Here is an 18736-nt window from a genome sequence, read left to right as displayed (position 1 = left end):
TTCATGTTGGAAAATTTTCATTATTCCACTAAATAAAGGATATAATGATCATCAACTCAGACACCCATATACATCATAACTGTGAAGAAATAAGAAAATTTGGGGTATTTGCTTACTTTTTCTCTTCCTTCTTTTCTTCTTTCTTCTCAGCTGGGGCAGCAGCGGGTTTCTCTGCTTTCTTTTCTTCTTTCTTCTCTTCTTTCTTTTCTTCTTTCTTTTCTTCTTTAGCTGGCCCTACTGATATGATGTCAACCTTCCCTAATTTCTTCAACTTTTTTGCTACTGCAATTGTGTCCATTTCCCCTATCACTGTGAGCTTCTGCTCTTTCGTATCAGCTGCTATTGAATCCACCCCTGTTAATAAAAAATATCAAATCTAAGTATTTAGAAACCAACCAATGCGTTTCTTTTCATTTCAGAGTAATGGAGAGATTCTATAAAGAAATTTCAAAGCAAGTTCTAATCTCTCTTTTAAAATGAAAATTTCAAGAGCTGAGAAGGATATTGTAAACTACCGTATATGTCAGCAGCGGCTTCTATTGCTTTCTGCTTCGTTTTATCGTCGGTCATGGTCAGGATCTTCAGGACCACCTTCTGCTAAAGATTCCACCAAATCCCAGAAAAAAAAAAAAGGTGGGAGAGGGGGGGGGTGTTGGGGAAGAGGAGAGAAGAGAAAGAGTAGATTAGATTCTTCTGATACATCAAAGTAACAAAAAATAAAAATTAAGAAATGGGTAGAAGGATAGAGTACCTGTGCCATTTGATTTTAAGGTTAGAGAAGGTTGGAGATCGGAAGTAAATCAGGTGAAGCTCAAAATTAAAAATGCTTACTGGATGGTGTGAACACTTGCGGAAGAAAGACGATCTAAAAAAATTGCAGAAATGAGAACAGGTTGAGCTCGTTTCATTCATATTTATGGGCCCAAAAGGTCAGAAAGGAGAAGTCATAGTCAATGGTCACCTACTACCGAAATGTTTAATTTTACTTTCGAGAGACTGACCATCTTCGATCCATTCAAAGTTTCTTCCGCACTCAGATTCATTCCTACTGTAGCGCACAATAAAGTTCAGTGGATTTCAGGTGTGTTTTTAAATGACGAAAATGTCCTGGCTGGGAAGGCATTTGGACCGGATATTCCCCAAATCTCTCCACACCAGAGGCCTGGGCGAGCATATATCCTATTACCCCTATGGACCTATACTAATTGTGATAAAATGGAAGGAGAGAAGCTAATGGTTCTGCTTTTCTATCAGTACTCAGTAGCATATGAAGTGGCAACCATGTACCTTCCATCTTTAAGCCTTTAAGGTACAACTTTTGGGTTTGGTAATTGATTTGCTTTGTGGTACCCATGATCACAATCCAACCTTCCCTATCATGCTATTGTGGGGACTGGGTAGTGATCCCAATTGTGTCTGTTTATGCCATTTTGACTATTGATCTGTATTTTTTTTTCATTAAAGTGTCCAAACGAACCAGTTACAGAAAGTTAGCAAAGGTGAACATATTCCCTCTTATTGGCTAGAATATTTTTATTTAAAAAGAAAAAAAGAACTTAAATGGAAGAAGTATTGAGAGGCAAGTAATCCTGATTTAGGTTTTCAAGTCCAACTACACAATTCGCACATCCTTTGCAAAGCGAGAGATGCACAATCAACCACCAGTCTGAGTTGGATAGTTGTGTAGGCATGTTTCATTCTTGATGGAGCTTTTAAGATTGACCAAACTTCATCAAGGTTCTAGATTTCGTCTCATCTCGCCATTTTGGGTAGGTCGAGATTTCCGAAATATCTGAAATTTATATGGTATTTTTTTGGCCATATTTTGGCAGTCCATCTTGGTGAATTTTTGACTATATTAAGGTTTGATACTTTATATACACAACTATTTAAGCTAAATAAACACATTTAAATTTTCATATTGCAAAAAAGTGAACTTAAAGTGGTGTTTTGGGTTTGCACCTTTGATTGACAGTATACGGTCGGACCTTGATGTATAAATAGTTAAATACACATTGCATAAGTACTAAAGACATATAATAACAAATTTAAATAAAGTAATGAAACAAAAATAAAGTTAAATGTAACCTTTAGTTTAAACTTTAAACTCATACAGTCATAAGTGTATAAGTCATAAACTCCATAAAAATCATTGGTTCAATACTCAATAATGAATACACAAAGTCACAATTCACAACTCACAAGACTTACAACTGTCATAAAAAAAAATCCTAGTAATAATTTCTATGCCTTCCTAGATTGATCTCATTCATGTTCCGTTGGAGTCGACGTCCATTGCTCTCTGTCTAAAGGACATATGTGGACCACGATATAGTTTTGGAAAAGAAACGAGTATAGTCATCCACAATTGTCATGTAAATCCTGAAATTTCATGAAATTTCTCGAAATATCATGAAATTTCGGCAAAATTTGTACTTTTTTCATTTCGTATAGCCATTTCGTCTCGGTAGTGTCGAGATTTCTGAAATATGCCGATATATCGGCAATATTTTGCGAAATCTTGAACCATGAACTTCATTGCACCATATAATGGTTGTTGATTTCGTCATTCTGTTTGATACAGTGAGTGCAGCTCCATGGTTAAGAACAAAAGGTTTCAATTTCACATCGTTCTTCGAGTAGTAATGTATGACTACTGGGCTTATGATCCTAGGAAGAACTTCTCTACATTTTTTATTTTTTTAAAGTTTATATATTATTTGGGACTCAGGGAAGCCCTAAACTTTATTAAGATATAAAGCCAGTAAAAACAAGGGGGACATAACCCGCCTTACCCTGACTCATGGAGAAATAATCACTTTCAATTCGAAACCAAATCACCTCACCCTTTCCCATCACAAATTAAATATAAAATTACATACGAAAAACTTGAAGTCCACCTTTGTCCTCTCAAATAATACGACAAAGATCTTGAGGAAAGCCCTTTACCCTAAAGTTCGGGAGTTAGATTGAATGCCACCATTGTTCTAAATGAAATCTAAGATTAATGGGTTTGACAATAGATTGAATAAGGTCTGGGGTTAGCTGCCAGCCTCTAGATGGACTCTCAGACTGAGGAGGAAAAATGCCACCCAGTTGTGCTAGGCATGCTGCTCTTGCGCCCTGACACGGGTGCATGAAATGATTGTCGCATCCTTAGTTATTTTCGGGGTTCAGGAGGGTGCAACGGTCATTTTGTGTGCCCCTGTCAGGACGCAGGGACAACGTGCATTGCACAACTGGGTGACGTTCTCTTTCCCTTCAGATTAATGTGTTTGACAATGGGAGCTAGTCGCCAGCCTTAGTCCTCCATATTTGAACGAGTTTGTTGGGCTTGAAGCATATTTCTTTTCTCTTTCCCTTTGTTTTTTTAAAACCCTCCCCCCTATCTTCTGTGACCAGATTCGGTGTAAGATAGAAAGCCTCCTCACCTTCCTTTTTGAGTGCTTTTTTTAGGCAATTAGTTAATTAGGCTGTGTTTGATATGCATTCTTGGGATGCATTTTATGTTAGTTTTGCATTCTTGATGATAAAAATAATTGTTTTTATCATTTGAGAAAGCGAAATCCACCTGGAATGCATACTAAACGCAGCCTAATTAGTTGGCAAAATTAAGAAAGTCTAACCACTAAGCACCTCCAAATCTGCTTACCTGTAGGTGTATTATTAAATATTAAATAGTACGGATGACATTGTAGTATAATGCTTTTCAGCTGCTAGACTGTTTTATGGAAAACTTAAAGATGCTTTTTTGTTTCACCAGTGGCGGTCACGTGTCTGGATCACATTTCATGGATCCCGTGGGAGATGGTGTGGGGTTGTTACCGACAAGGGGTGAGAAATCTGATTTGGTGGTCACAGCTGGACAAAGATCTTCTCCAGGTGCACTGTGTTGGAGCTCAACACATGGCAGATGCTAAATCCAATGGTGTCGAGTTTGAGAAAAAAGAAAAAAAAAAACCTTGACACAGTTGAATATAGCATCTACCAGGTGTCGAGCTCTGACACCACCACACTAACAGATGCGGGCATTGAAGAGGATTTTAATTCGTCACAGCTTGAGCCTCTACAAATTAGGTAGAACAAAACGGGACCAGCCTGAACCAATGCTTGAGGGATAGAGTCCGTCTCTAAAGAGTAATGTGAGAAGCCACATAAATACTTGGACAGAGCTGGTCAGCTGGATATGGTTGCTCACAAAAATAAGTTGGTTATTTGGTTGGAGTTTGAACGTATAAGAAGGGGGTTAATGGTGGCCGTAAAAAAAGTTTACTTGGATTTGAAGTTTGCCATTCAATATATTACAAAGAATTTGCGAGATCCATGGAAAACTTGGTGGCATTTGGATCAAATTGAAATCTCATATCACTATTCTTGGACATCCATTAATTCTATTTTGGGTAGAGAAACGAATTGAACTGCAAATTGTTTTTGTTAGGCTGCAATCCAACCCTATTGAGTAGATCTTTTATATCAATTACTTGCTAGAGATCTCAATAATAGTATTGCAAAAGATGCTCATGTATAACTATTCAGGAGACTCTAAATCTTTTGTAAAACTCTTCCGATCCTTTATATTATTTTTGGGAGAAAGTTTCTTGAAAGGTAGCATGGCCCATGCGCTAAAGTGGAGGCCAATAAAAGCGTTTGTGGAAACATGAATAAGGGTTGGATTTTTATCTTTCATGACCTTTCATGGGAGTGAGGTGGTCATTCCATGCCCCTCTGTGTTTGGAACAGGGGTCATGGGCGTCATACTGCCCTTCATGGAAGGACTGATACGATTCAGGATCTCAGCCCACAAAACCGGTTCAATAGGTGAGGATGTCCAAGACTTTATTAGCACACATCAGAATTCATTACTCTCCGATGTGAGATACCCACCAGAGTTCATTACTCTCGGATGAGACAGCTGGATCGTAAGTTACTGACTCTCAAAACTCCATGAAAGGTTAACTTAGAGTCTATATGGTGGAAACTATGGCACCGCTTGATAACCTTACCTGGTGTTTCTGTTTTGGAAATGTGCTGAGAAACACCAAAACATTTTTTTGTTTCCCAACACACTTTTTTTCATTTTCTTTACTGAGAAACCGTTTTTTACCCGCTTGGTAAACCTGTTCTGGAAACGTTTCCAGAAGACAATTGAACATCATTGGTGCTTGATAAAATCTGTTTCTATTTTGGAAATGTGACCAATTTTAATAATATTTATCTTGAATAATGTACTTTTAATAATAAACATTGCAATTAAAAAATATCTTTCCTATTTAATATTAATTATGATAAAGCCATTTCTTTATCAATTATACCAAAAAAAGACTTGTAAAATCCTTTTCTCTTACCAACCTTAGCATAAAATTAAAATATCTCATTAACATAATCAAAGTAAGTATAAAAAGATGTCAAATTTCAAAGATGCCATTAAAATTGGGTTCTTGATTGGATTAGTGGCATAACTAACTATGCTATGAACAGTTGAATAAAGAGGGCCTTGGTGGACTCGAACCACCATCCTCTTGGAACATGCTCATGTTCCAAGTGCTCTACCAATTTAAGCTAAAGGCCCATCAAGTTGTCACTGAATTAACACAACAGATTAAAGATGGTTAGGAAGGTTCAGGTTTCATTACCTTGATGGCAGAATCAACTCACTTACAAAAGAATAAGAAACGTGATAGAAGCAAGATTGAAGAATCCTAAAACCATTGAAAGAAGGAATCCATGGATGCAAACAATGTGGATACATGAACCTCACCCAAAACGCTTGCACATGATCTGAAGGTCATCTCTCACCAACAATGTTGTTTCATATCCGAGAACCCTGAATAAAAGTTATCAAGGAAATGATAACAGATTATCTCCATGCCCCTTTAACTCTATTCTATCACTTGACAAACTCTATTTAAGTTGCAATTTTACATGTGAGCACAAAGAATTTGGGGTCTACCTGTCCATAAATTTGGACCCCATTCAAAATTGCCACATGGCAAAATTTGGGGGTATCAACGTAGGCCACTCTTGTATCAACCCTATATTCTAAAAGAATCAAACCCACATTAATATCCTTTTTTTTTTTGGGGGGGGTGGGGTGGGGGTGGCAAAGACGAGATGCAAAGTACATAACAAGACATGAACAAGGTCTGCAGATTTCTTCCTGATCATCAACAAGATGATGATGAGAAGAGAGAGAGAGAGATAGAGAGCACCGGCTAAGAGTCAATTCAGGATATGGATGGTTGAGGAGACGAGATATAAATATTAGAACTTAGAAAAATATCCCTCAATGCATTCAGTTATAATAATGCAAAATTGTTCTGTACAAAAAAGTAATGAATGATTCCATGAATGATTCCGCCACATTTGAGCTCCAAACATACCAATTAAATGTTTGGAACAATAACAAAATTATAATTAAAAAACTATGATCATGAACTAATGCATTATACTTTTATGTTGACTAATTGTGAGTAATGATATGCAAGAAAAGAAGGGAAAAAAAAAATCAAAGTGACCATCTCAAATGGGAGTTGTCACTCAGTACAATGATATGAAACTCTACTTATTGTTTACCACAAAACAAAGACTACTTATTGGGGTTATCTCCAATTTTTTCCAGTTAGATCTGTGGAGTGAAGCTTGATATGAATGCATAGGGATAGGGATCTGAGTTAATACAAGTAGAATGATAGAGATGACTTACTTAAATGGCACTAAGAGGAGATGCAAATCTTTTTCTATTCAAGTTTCTAGTATTGGCAGAATTGAAAACAAAGCTTAAAACTACAATTAAATTAGCCTGAATGGATTACAGAGAGAGAAATCACATTTAAATTAAAAATATATATCTATTAATCACAAGAAACAGTTGAGAAGGCTTACAGAGAATTAACTAACTCCGAAAACCAGACAGGGATAAGGAAAAAAAATAATAATAAAACCAAGATCCAAGAGTAGAGTCTATCAAACCAGAAATTAATCATTCATAAGCAATACAACTGTTCAAATCCAACCAAACAAATCCGATATGGAGGAATAATGAAAAAACACAACACTAAAAAGTTTTCTAATATCAGAAATCACAAATTAGCAAATCTTTATCACAAAACACTACAGATCTCATAAGTTTCTTCAATTAAAATATGAAAAAGAAAAGAAATTGAGAAGAAAAAAAAAGCCCTGAGATCTTGAACAAGGGAGGTAGAGGAAGAGGAAGAGGCCCAACCATGTAGCTCTACTGAGATCTTGAGGTCTTGGGTGGGTTACTCTTTCTTACAAGGATTCTCTTTCTTCGTTTTAGGGATTCAAAATGGTTTTCTCCTTGTACTGTGGGTTTAGAACAGAGAGAACGACAGAGAGGGAGAGAGTGAGCGAGAGAGAGAGTGAGTGAGCCAGAGAGAAGTTGCAGATTGACACAGAGAGAGTGACTGAGAGAAAGCATAGTTGTGACAGAGAGTGAGAGATAGCAAGAGATAGATGAGTTACCTTTAGAGTTGCAGGTTGCCGTCGAAATACCTTCAGATCGTCTGTAGGAGAGCCCCCAGAGAGCGACAGAGCGAGAGAGCAAGAGAGCGAGACCAGGGAGCTCCGCTGTGAAGAAGGTCTTTTTGTGAGAGTTTGCGAGAGTGAAAGAGTGTTTAGGTTTTGGAGGGTTTGGATAATCGATTTTATCGGGCACACTTTTGGTCCAAATGTGATCAGCAATGCCCCAACATGTTCTGTAAAAAGTCTTCTGAGGAATAGAAATTATGAATTATCCATCAAAAAATAATTTCTATGAAACAGTATTTATCAAGCATTTTTTAGATGTTTATGTGTTTCTCAGAATAAAAAAACACCAGAAACTGGATGCCTATACTTTTAGATTTAAGTACATGAAAGTAGGAACAAAACTCGAGGTTTTCCTTTATTTGAATATCTAAAATAATGGTAAAAATGTCAGATGGTTGTCAGGTTGTAACATTAGTCAAGCATCGAATCAGAATCTGACTGTCGGAATCAAATGCAGTCTTTCTTCTCCATCTTTCATTTTATTATATTTTATTTATTTTTTGTATGGTTGATCCAAGGATTGGGTTCCTCTCTTGCGAACCCAGCGCCCAGGAGCATCCAACGGGACTGGGCTGTTGGGGCATACCAGGATGCGCGCCAGACCCCACAAAGGCACATATCCCTGCATGCTTAGGAGGGCAACGCGGTTGGATGCCTCCCCCTTGTACTCCTTGAGTGTAGGGATCGAAGGAGAGGAGCCGGATCCTCTTGCTCCAATCCAATCGTTTCGAAAGCTGCCAAAACTGTTAAAGAAAGACTAAGAAGACATAGAAAGGAGTTTAGCGCTAAGATATTAATTGTGTTTTCTTTTCCGGTTTTATTCCTTCTCAAGTACAAGCAGTGATGCAATGATTATGCCTTCTGCCTTCTGTTTGTGTGGTTGTTCTTTCCAGTTCATGGACCTCTTGGATCAGCGGGTAGACCTCCCTCTTCGAATTTCCAAGAACTATCCCAACAATTCTCTCCATAGCAGTATAGCATCATTGCATCATTGCATCATTGAATTGAGCTTGTCACTTGTCAGTGGATTCTCTGGTAAAATTATTGTCCCCACATATCTGTCCCTTCATTTCCTCCATTGCATCTAACAGGGGGAGTGGATCTCACCCAGACAGTGTATTCGGGCAAAGGGTAGGGTGATCATTTTCATTCCTTATTAGAAGTAATGGAGGAAATTGAAGAACAGGTAAATAGAGACAATAAAGATCCAACTCTCTGTTTGTGGATCCATAGAAAGCCGGTACGGTCTTTCCCATGATCCGCCCCAAAAAATTAATTACTCTTAAAAGGTGCTAAATATAAATCCGAAACAGTTTATCGAAATCGAAATACCAATAAATCATTTGATAAATACTTCGGTTCTAATTTATATAAAAATGCAACCTATAATAAATGGTTTATTTTTTCTCAATTCTAAACCGTTTAATCTGTTAGACCGTTTATGCCAAGTCTTTGCATTTTGGTAAGTGACCAATTAGAATTTAAAATATATATGCAATTACGAAAAGGGTTAGAATAAGAAAACCATTTAAGAACCATTAGAAGACCCATTTAAGGACCATTTATGAATTTATGATGAGCTTATTGCCTCAAACCCATCATAAAATCGTGATCAAAACTGTTTAAAATAGGAAACCAAAATCATTTATAAACTAGGAAAACAAAACCGTTTTATAAATGGTTTCAATTTTGCTAACTGGAACTGTTTAATAAACGGTTTAATTTTGATTTATATATACTACACTCTGAATCAAACCATTTAACACCCTTACTTACCCCTATATTCAGCATTTGAGAAAATCTAGGATCAAAATCTAAATCTAAGGGAGAAGTGTTGTCTTTTGATGTAAGGGAATACTACGGCAAACGAGTTTGAAGGACTGAATTTCTCGTCAACCATGACAAAGGAAATTGGTACCTGTCAAAGGGGAGGCATTTTCAATTTCATCAATAGGGGGTGAAGGTATAATGATGACTTAAGAATCCAATCATGATATCACTTCACCAGTGAAGAAGAAATTCTATCTTTCTGCAATCGAAGGAAAACTTGCCAAGGAAAAAAGGCTTATATAAACTGGCATTTGTCATTATTTATAAGTTATGACAGATTATTAAGGATGTGATTTGTAAATCAAATTGTTTAAACGGGAAGTAACTCGAATCATTTAAACTGGAATCGATTCCATTATTAATGATTCAATTATGATTTAAAAAAAAACAAACCGTTTATAAACTGTGGTTCGGTTTTGAATTGATAAATCACTGATTTTAAAATTATTTATAATCGATTACATTGTTGAACCGATTATACATACAAAAATCGATTAATCCCGACATTCTACATAGACTCTCTAGTGTGTTATAGTAAATGTACACCATGTAAATTAATTTAAACTGTTTTTCATTTCATAAATCACAATTTAGGCCTAGATGCCATGGTCATGCAAAACAGAATCAGATTTCTTGATTGGGTTAAACAAAATAGATTCATTCTCAATTGGGCCTAGAACTGTTAACTCAAACCGGTGACAAAATTTTTGGTCAAAAAATTGAAATTGTTTTGGTTGTATAAATATGAAATATTTCAAGAATAAAAAAATCCATTTGATAATTCAAATTCTAAGAATAGATTCTCTATATTTCTTTGGGAAGGATGGTGATGGTGGCGGCGGGGTAGTGGTGGTGGTGACATGGAAGTAGTGGTGGTGGAGGTGGTATCGGTAGCGGTGGCAGTAACAGTGGTGGTGATAGCAGGGTAGTGGTGGTGGTGGTGGTAGTGGGGTAATAGTGGTGGTGGTGGTGGTGGTAGCGGGATAGTGGTGGTGGTGGTAGCAGGGTAGTAATGGTGGTGGTGGCGGTGGCAATAGTGGGAGTGGGGTGGTGATGGTGAGACCATTAGGAGAAGAAGGGTGGTGTTTTATTTTTAACATGAAATTACTACTTTGCCCATGAAATTAATCATGTGTTCATTCAAGAGCAAGAGTACTAAATCAAATGAAATAGAAATTCTGAAACAGCTCCTCAGCTATTTCAGAATTTCTATTTCACTGAAATAAGGTGCAAAAATCAAACCAAACAATTTCAGAAATAGAAATCACCCCCTGAAATTGAAATAGAAATCATACCAAATCAGGCCTAAAATATTTTATTAGATACGATTTCGATGTGGGATATTGGAACCATTTAATAAGTGATTTGGTTCCAGTTTCTACACTTCATACCTTGAACTGAACCGAACCAAACCGATTAAACACCCTTAGACTGATTAATAGTGTCAGTCCTGTAAGATTTCCATAAGGTGGGCTGGCATAGTCCCACTTTTATTTTATTAAAATCGGTTTAATTGTGTTGATGGAAGTTGCCTTAATGGTATGAGTCCAGTTACTATGTATGAACCTAAAGTATTGTTTCCTTAATGGGAAGGAAAACCTAGTTTCTATGCAGGGTTGGTCCCTGCCCTCACCACTATAAATAGTTGTCATTGCCCATTAAGTGACCACTCTGAAAAAATCAAAAGTTGTGTGGAAGAGGGCAGACCAGACCAACAGTTCGTGTGCGACAGGGATCGTCAAGAGTTCGGCTTCCACAAACATGGATCCAGGTACGCCATGAACACCTCTATGTTTTTGTGTGCTCATTGATCTCCATGGATGTTCCGCATATTTTATTCTATCAATGGTATCAGAGATTGATCATGGTTGATCAATGGGGCTGCATTTTTGTATTTTTGGTTGTGTGTGAAAGCCTCATAGATCAAGAAGGAAAAAAAAAAAAATTTTGCATTGGCCATGGCCGAAACCATGGCCGAGTGAGCAGAACCTTTTTGGCCGCAGGTTTGGCCGAATGCTTTTCCCTTTGGCAACCAGAAACATCAAAAAAAAAAGAAAAAGGAAGGGTTGAAGCGGTGGTGTTATGAAACCCTAAAAAGGTTTTGGGTGTTGATTTTTTATAGGAAAGTTTTTTGGCTGTGGGGTTTTACCGGCCATTGAGGCCGGGGTTAAGGTCACCGGTGGTTGACGAACGTTCGCCGGCGTGTTTGCTGGCCGTCGACCCATGATTCTCCCACTGCAAAAGGCAAAAAGAGTTTTTTTATTTTTTCTATTGAAACCCTGTTTTTTCGTTTCGATCTCTCCCGTTGTCTGCTTTTTCGGTCAGCATAGGCTGGGGTTTTGGTCGCCCGTGGACGGTGGTCATTCGCCGACGTTTATGCTTGCCATCGGTCCTTGGTTTGACCACCACGACCGGCGGTAGTGGGAAGGTTTTTTTGCAAAAACCCACCTGCGTTTTCTCCTTTTGCGATTTGGGGAACAAGATAGGGAATATTCCCTATTTGATTCTCCCCTTTAATTATTTAAAAAAAAGGGTTCAAAAGGTGAAAGTCAAAAAAGGTTTAAAAAGTCAAAAAGGTTACAAAAATAAGTAAATAAATAAAACAAAATGTTAATAAAAGTTGATAATGGGTTTTGCTATCGTGCACGGATCAAGGTTGCTAACGTGCACCTAGGTAACCCGGCCCACTGACCCGAGTTTTGACCCGTTGATCAGACCTAGGTGATTGTTGATTGGTCAATGGGTTGACCGTTGATCAGGATCGGTTTGACCTTGTTTTGGTCTGGTTCATTAAAACAGAATCTTTAAAAAAAAAAAAGGGAAACAGAAACAGAAAACGGGTGAAACAGAAACAGAAAAAACGTTTTTTTGTATACAAAAACAAAACAGAAAAAAAAAGAAGAGAGGTTTAGTTTATTTTTCTGGTTTTGTTTATATTTTGTGTTGTTCTGATCTGTCATGATAGGGAACGCATGATTTCTAACACTTAGAATTTTTTTTTTTTTTGCTATGTTACTAATTTTCACATAATGAGATTTTGTGATTGTCACTGTGATAGTAAATTATTTACTTGTTGGATCTAGTAATGGCATGATGAAACACCTTATATAGATATTAATTGTTTCATACTCTAGTGTTCCATGATACAGTACGAATCATTAATGGTATACATTGTAATAAAAGGACATATGTGATATATACCTCTTGACTTCTTGTTATTGTCACCATGCGGTAATACTTGTACATTGTGGTGTTCCAATAGGAACACGTTTATGTGTTTGATTTGTACTTTATTATGTTGAAAATTGGCACGATAGGAAACTAGTATGCAAGGTAACACTTAGTTTTATTTCAGTTGTACTTGTTACATGCCTAAAGAAGATTTTTAACAGAAATAAAATGAACCCATTCGATTTTTTGGTAGCTTATTATTATTATAAAGTCCAATAAATTAAAATGTGCAATATGATATAAGTCTGTATTAATTTTCTTTGTTAAAGGCTTATCATCGTTTCATGCCATGTTTATCATATTGTCAAATTGACTGATCGAACCGATGGGAGGATGGAATTATGTACTCCGAACCGATCATATGGTTCGACCAGTGAGACAATGTAATTATGAACTTTGTTCAATTTTTTGTTCAATTTGTCTGTTTTGGTTAGGGCTGTCAATGGGTCGGGTTGGGCCGGGCCTGCCTAAACCCTGACCCTGACTCTAGAGGCCTTAACCTAAACCTTGACCCTGACCCAACCTTGGCAGGGCCAAGAAACCCTCAACTCTGACCCGACCCGACCCTGATAGGGTCAGGCAGGGTCGGGTTGGCCCTGATTGATCCTGTCTTGACCCTATTTTCTCATGTATGATGAAGGATTGGGATCTCACCGGATCCAGCTGACACCTTCAGAAGGCTAATTTGGTGATATGGCTGGTTTTTAAGCCTGAGAACAGCTTAATGTTGTTTTCACTTGTCAAGATCCCTTTATGTACAGAGGTAAAGGGAGGGGCCGATCCAGGTAATCATTTAACCCTTTTAAATTTCAGATGGCAGGGGGATTGATGTTAAGGCTACAATGTAAGGGCCTCAATGAAAGAAGAAAAATAATAATAAAATTTATCAGTAAATGTTTCAGGAAGTTTGGATGAGTGTTTTGGAGCCATGTACCAAAGTGCAGAGTAAAAAAAAATGACGATAAAAATAATACAAGAAACAGACGATGTCTGCATTGTTTCTACTACAAAATTTTATTGAAGTCGAAGCACAACCATGGTATATAGTAGTCCAGGTTTACGCAGTTCTAGCTACAGAGGCACAAAGCCGCACAATATATATTTCCATAAAATTATGACCTTTTGTCCATCATTAAAAGTATTGAAGATGAAAGAGTACTTGAAATCCCTTTGTACAAAGCAGACACGAGACACCATCCTTAAATCAGAAGAGACATTCTCTAAGAACCATTATAACCTCCTCTGATCCAAACTATTACTCCTTTCTGTTCACCAAAAAAAAAAAAAAAAAAACACCAAAAACGAACTGTTACCCTTAACTCTTTTGGAACGGATCCCTATTAATCAATCCATGGTTGAATCAATCAAGAATCGGAGGCGGGGGGGAAGAGATAAACTCTGTAGCAAGTACTAGCAGCAATGTTGTTGCAAGGATGGGGAAGAAAGGCCCAAATCAAAGTTAAAATTCAGGATTTAGCGAAGATTGAAGAGGATGATTACCAAACGTGCCTTTGCAGGCTGAGTATCCATCTTGTTCACCCCAAAACACAGATATAGGAACGATGATGATGAAGACGAGGTAGATGACGAAGAAGAAATCATGAACATACCTTAATGCCGGCCCTTGATCGTCAAGTGAATAGCCATCGGGAAGGAGGAACCGAGGAAGATGAAGGCAGCAGAGGCTAGCGTTGAGAGCGGCTGATGAAGAGTGAAGATTGAAAATTGAAAAAGGAATATGCGATTAGGGTTACTAGGTTATCTCTTATGGGCATTTTTGTATTTTCACTTATAATATTATACATTATTATTAATATATATGTTTATAACTAATACAGGGTCGGGTTGGGCTGGGCCGGGTTAAGCCCGGGGTCTTATCCCGAACCCGACCTGACCCTGCCAGGGTCAGCCAAAAACTCAACCCTAACCCGCCCTTCGGGCTGGCAGATCAGGGTCAGGTTCGGGCCGGGCTCAGGGCGGGTTCGGGCCAGCCGGGTATTATTGACAACCCTAGTTTTGGTTCAATTCAGGCTATGGATTATTTGTAGAAAATGATTTGGTTCATTCCATTTACAAAAATAATTTTTTTGTTGATATAATTCATGAAAGCATTTCAAAGAAATTTCCATTGGTTGAATTTTTTCAGAGAAATTTTCATTTATTCTCTGACAGATCGTTTTAGCAAAATTGATTTCTACATTAATTGAAGGCTATTTTAAGCCATTTTTGAACCGTTTTTACCATGAATTTTAAGGGCACCATGGATCGATGGGAGCATAAAATTTGAGTCAATGGTAATTTAATGTTCCATACAGTGTCAGGAACGTGTTAAAGTATATTCTCAATTTTGAGAGACATTAGATTAAACTCTCACATAAGGGTCTGTTTGACTGTAATATGTATCCCTTTGGCTTTTTAAAATGTTGATTGGATAAATAAAGTAAATTTTGGTGCATATTGGTTGTTTAAATGGTTAATCGCTTTGTTTTTCCTTATACTATGTCACACACATGTACTTTTGCAACATCACATTTAGGATCATTCTATGTGTGGGTTCAGTGCCATTAAGGTTGTGACATCTAAGTAAGTTACAAGGTAGTAAGTAAAACCACATGTGTATTATAATACATAAGGAACTCGTGACTTTTTTGTATTGTCATGAGGTATTATAATCAGTGATGTATGCTTTTGGATTATTTGTGACATTTAGAAAAATACAATCTTTAATGTCTGGTATTTAGAAGTTTGTCATTGAGGGGATATTGTTGTCACATGCTCCATCAGTTCGTATCCCATAAAGTTATTTTAGGCAATCTTATAAATATGTGAAGGTAGTGAAATTTTATCTAAACTCCTGCACAAGATGGGCATGATGTTGCCCACATATAATTGAGGTTTTGGATCATTAAAATAGTGAGCTTGGACTTATAAAATTATAAATTAAATACTTCCATCATAGTTTTAATGTAACCTACTTGAAAAGTCTTGTAAATGTATTGGCCATAAATTATTTATGGAAGTGAATCAGAAATCCTACGATTTTAAGTGTGACTTAATTTCTGAATCCCATATATGACCTTATGATTATTGAGTTTGACTTCATCTCTAGAAATCGCTTTTGTTGATTGGTTCTAATATCATTTTTGATCTTGAAGATCATTTATCAAGAAGCATTTGTGGATTAGTTTCTGTGTGCTTACAGTCATTATTTTGGAACCTCTACGATGTCATAATTATGAATCTAGTGACTAGTTCGTCCTACTATTATGCACTATTTTTCTGTCATTGTATTCCATTAGGTTGGGTAGACTCAATAATCCAGTCCGTCGACTTTTTTGGATCAGTAGACCCGTTGACTTTTTTGGACCAGTAGACCCTATTATGCACTGTTTTTCTGTCATTGTATTCCATTAGGTTTGGTACACTCAATAATCCAGTCCGTCGACTTTTTTGGATCAGTAGACCCGTTGCCAGTATGATCTTTTGATTTTCACCGATTTTGATCTTTCAGTTTATGACAGTTTTTTTTTTAACAAGGTTGTTTAGTTCAAAAGTGAACATGTTTTAGATCTTATATGAAGCTTTATTTGGGTGTCACCGGTGGGAAGAAAGAATTCAATCCTACTATGCCCTACTATGGGTGATGGATGCATTACACTGGTTTTTCACAAATTTTTAGCCAATTTGATGTATTTAGACCTGCTCATTGGTGTTATATAGTCTGTGACATTCGATTTCGTCACGAGGGATTGCATGTAGCCTACTCATGATGTTGACATTCTGTGATAATTCTGAACATCACGAAAAGGTTAGTGACATTACTGTAAATATACTGGCTATGTGTGTTTTATGATAAAAGCAATATTGATGGAGATTATTGAAATAAATGGGCATTCAATAGCAATCCAAGTCTATGAGGTTCATGATTTAAGTGATTATGCTTCCACTCAGTGGGCTAGTTACTTGGACTGTGAGATCATCATTGACTATTCGGATGGATTGCAGTCAAGGAAACCATATGGCTAATGATGTGCTCTTGCCACCACAGGTGAGTCATTGTATGGTCAGTTTCGCTTGATGGTGTGAGGGTGACATTTTGGACTTCTCTATTTTAGAGGTTCTTGTCTTGCCACCACAGGTGACGGAATCTTTAGAGTGGTGTTGTTGCAAGCGTCTCGTCTTACATGTGAGAGATTCCACTACGTGTTGGGCGATCTTGCCACTACAGGTGTGACCCCAATGACGTCGGATCTTTGCCCAGTTTATGTTTTTCTACAGTTATTGAAAATAAAACTGGGATAAATCTGGTTAATAACTCCTAATTAATCATTTTCAGTCATGTTATTGGGATATAGATATGCCTTCAGTTATTACATATTGTATATTTTGATAAATTTTTATGTGATCATGTTTACCAGTTTTAACTTCTTAATTATCTTCCATCACAAAATCTTGAATGATTCCAATTTAGGGAATGGAACGGATTCTTTAATATTTTCTATGGCTACAGTGAGTATGGTTTTTGTCATTTTAATTTATTAGCAAACCACCCCAGCCTTTGGCTGACAGTTCCATTGAACATAAAGGTCTTTATGAAAAGTGGGAGGAGTCAAATCGATTATATCTGATAGTTATAATATACATTATGGACATGACCATCAAGAAAAGTATCATTTTGATTGAGAATGCTAAGGAACAGAAACTCATTACACCTGTAAACAGAAGATTCGTTGTTCATGATGAGCTTTAAAGAACACTTACATGGATTTTGTGTTGTTTACACTTAGTTCTTATAATAGTGTATGTTCATGAATATATTATAAATTACTAATTATGTCGTGCAAGTTGAGCTAAATGGAGATAAAATGCTTAATACATTTCTTGTATGGTACATTATTCAGTTATTCTTGTCTTAGTTTGATAATATTTATCTGAGGATCAGTGGGAGTTAGATAATCTTTTCTTGTATTTTATAGTGATGATATTCTTGCTGCAAGTAATAATATTATCATTTTACTTCAGATAAAACAGTATTAACCATTTTGGTAAAAAGATCTTGGTGAAGCCTCTTATGTTTAGGCATTAAGATTCACCGTAATAGAGCTATATGTATTCTTGGTTTGTCTCAAAAGACTTCTTATGAACGAAAACAGATTTACCAACACTCAGTGAACTCATGTGAATAATACTCTTTGTGCGTTTAATGTTGGTAGTTTAATGTGAACTCAAGAATACATATGGAGTGATATTGCTTATTTTATATTTGAATAATCTTGGAGTAGCACATTAGGTAACTGCCAAGATGACCTAAAAGACCATATGTGAATATTTCTTTGTAATGACAGATGGTGCTATATGTTAAGAGAGTGTTTTACAGACACCGACTACTTTTTTCTATGCAGATAGGGATTTGTGGCTTATTGTGATATCACTATTTAGATTTTATGGCTGAGAAATTTTCAACTCAGGGAATTTGATATTTATGATTCCTTGTTAGAGAGAAAGTTTGTGAGTCATAAAACTCAGTATGGTACATTACTGTAGACAGTATGATTGTTGATCCTCTCACTAAGTACTTGACTCCAAAAATTTTCAGGAGTATGACAGTAATATGGAACTTGTTAGATCTTTTGATACATTCTATTAGTGGGAGTTTTGCTTGTGTATATAGTTGCAACTGATTTCAGATTCATGTCTTTTCGTGACATTTTATTCTCGAGAATATACATGCATATTTGTTATGGCCATTTGTTTATGTGTATACACTTGATTAATTGCCTCATAGAGAATTAATTGAGGTCATATGTGGTGTATTTACCTCACTCGGTATACGAGGTTCCAGTCAATACATGTACATCCAGTTGTTAAGTAAATGCATACAGATGCTATTGTGTACACTTGGTCAGTTGCCTCCTTCAGATATTTGAGGCTATGTGGTGTATTTGTCTCCTATGGTATCTGAGGCCTTCAGTAAATACACGTATATTTTGTTCACTAGAAAAGCCTCATTCAGTCTAGAGGACGTGAACTGCTATGTTGGGACATTCGGACCCAATCCCAACGAGTTTCCTTATGTGAAGTGTTTGCGTTTGGGCGACGCTTATGGTAAATGAGATCTCCAGTA

General features: G+C 36.8%; 1 protein-coding gene across 1 annotated transcript; it reads right to left on the bottom strand.

The window, feature by feature from the left end:
- On the bottom strand, window positions 1–826 carry LOC122648945 (heavy metal-associated isoprenylated plant protein 39). The gene is made up of 3 exons (XM_043842272.1): window positions 752–826; window positions 516–597; window positions 1–354 (listed from the first exon to the last, which is right to left on the bottom strand). Exons 1-3 carry the CDS (start codon window positions 758–760, stop codon window positions 113–115), a joined length of 333 nt encoding a protein of 110 aa, XP_043698207.1. The 5' UTR covers window positions 761–826; the 3' UTR covers window positions 1–112.
- Between the last annotated feature and the right edge of the window lie 17910 nt (window positions 827–18736).

This window comes from Telopea speciosissima, chromosome 1 (assembly GCF_018873765.1).
Source record: "Telopea speciosissima isolate NSW1024214 ecotype Mountain lineage chromosome 1, Tspe_v1, whole genome shotgun sequence".
In the NCBI taxonomy this organism is placed as follows: domain Eukaryota; kingdom Viridiplantae; phylum Streptophyta; class Magnoliopsida; order Proteales; family Proteaceae; genus Telopea; species Telopea speciosissima.
This window is presented reverse-complemented; position numbering and strand designations above follow the sequence as displayed.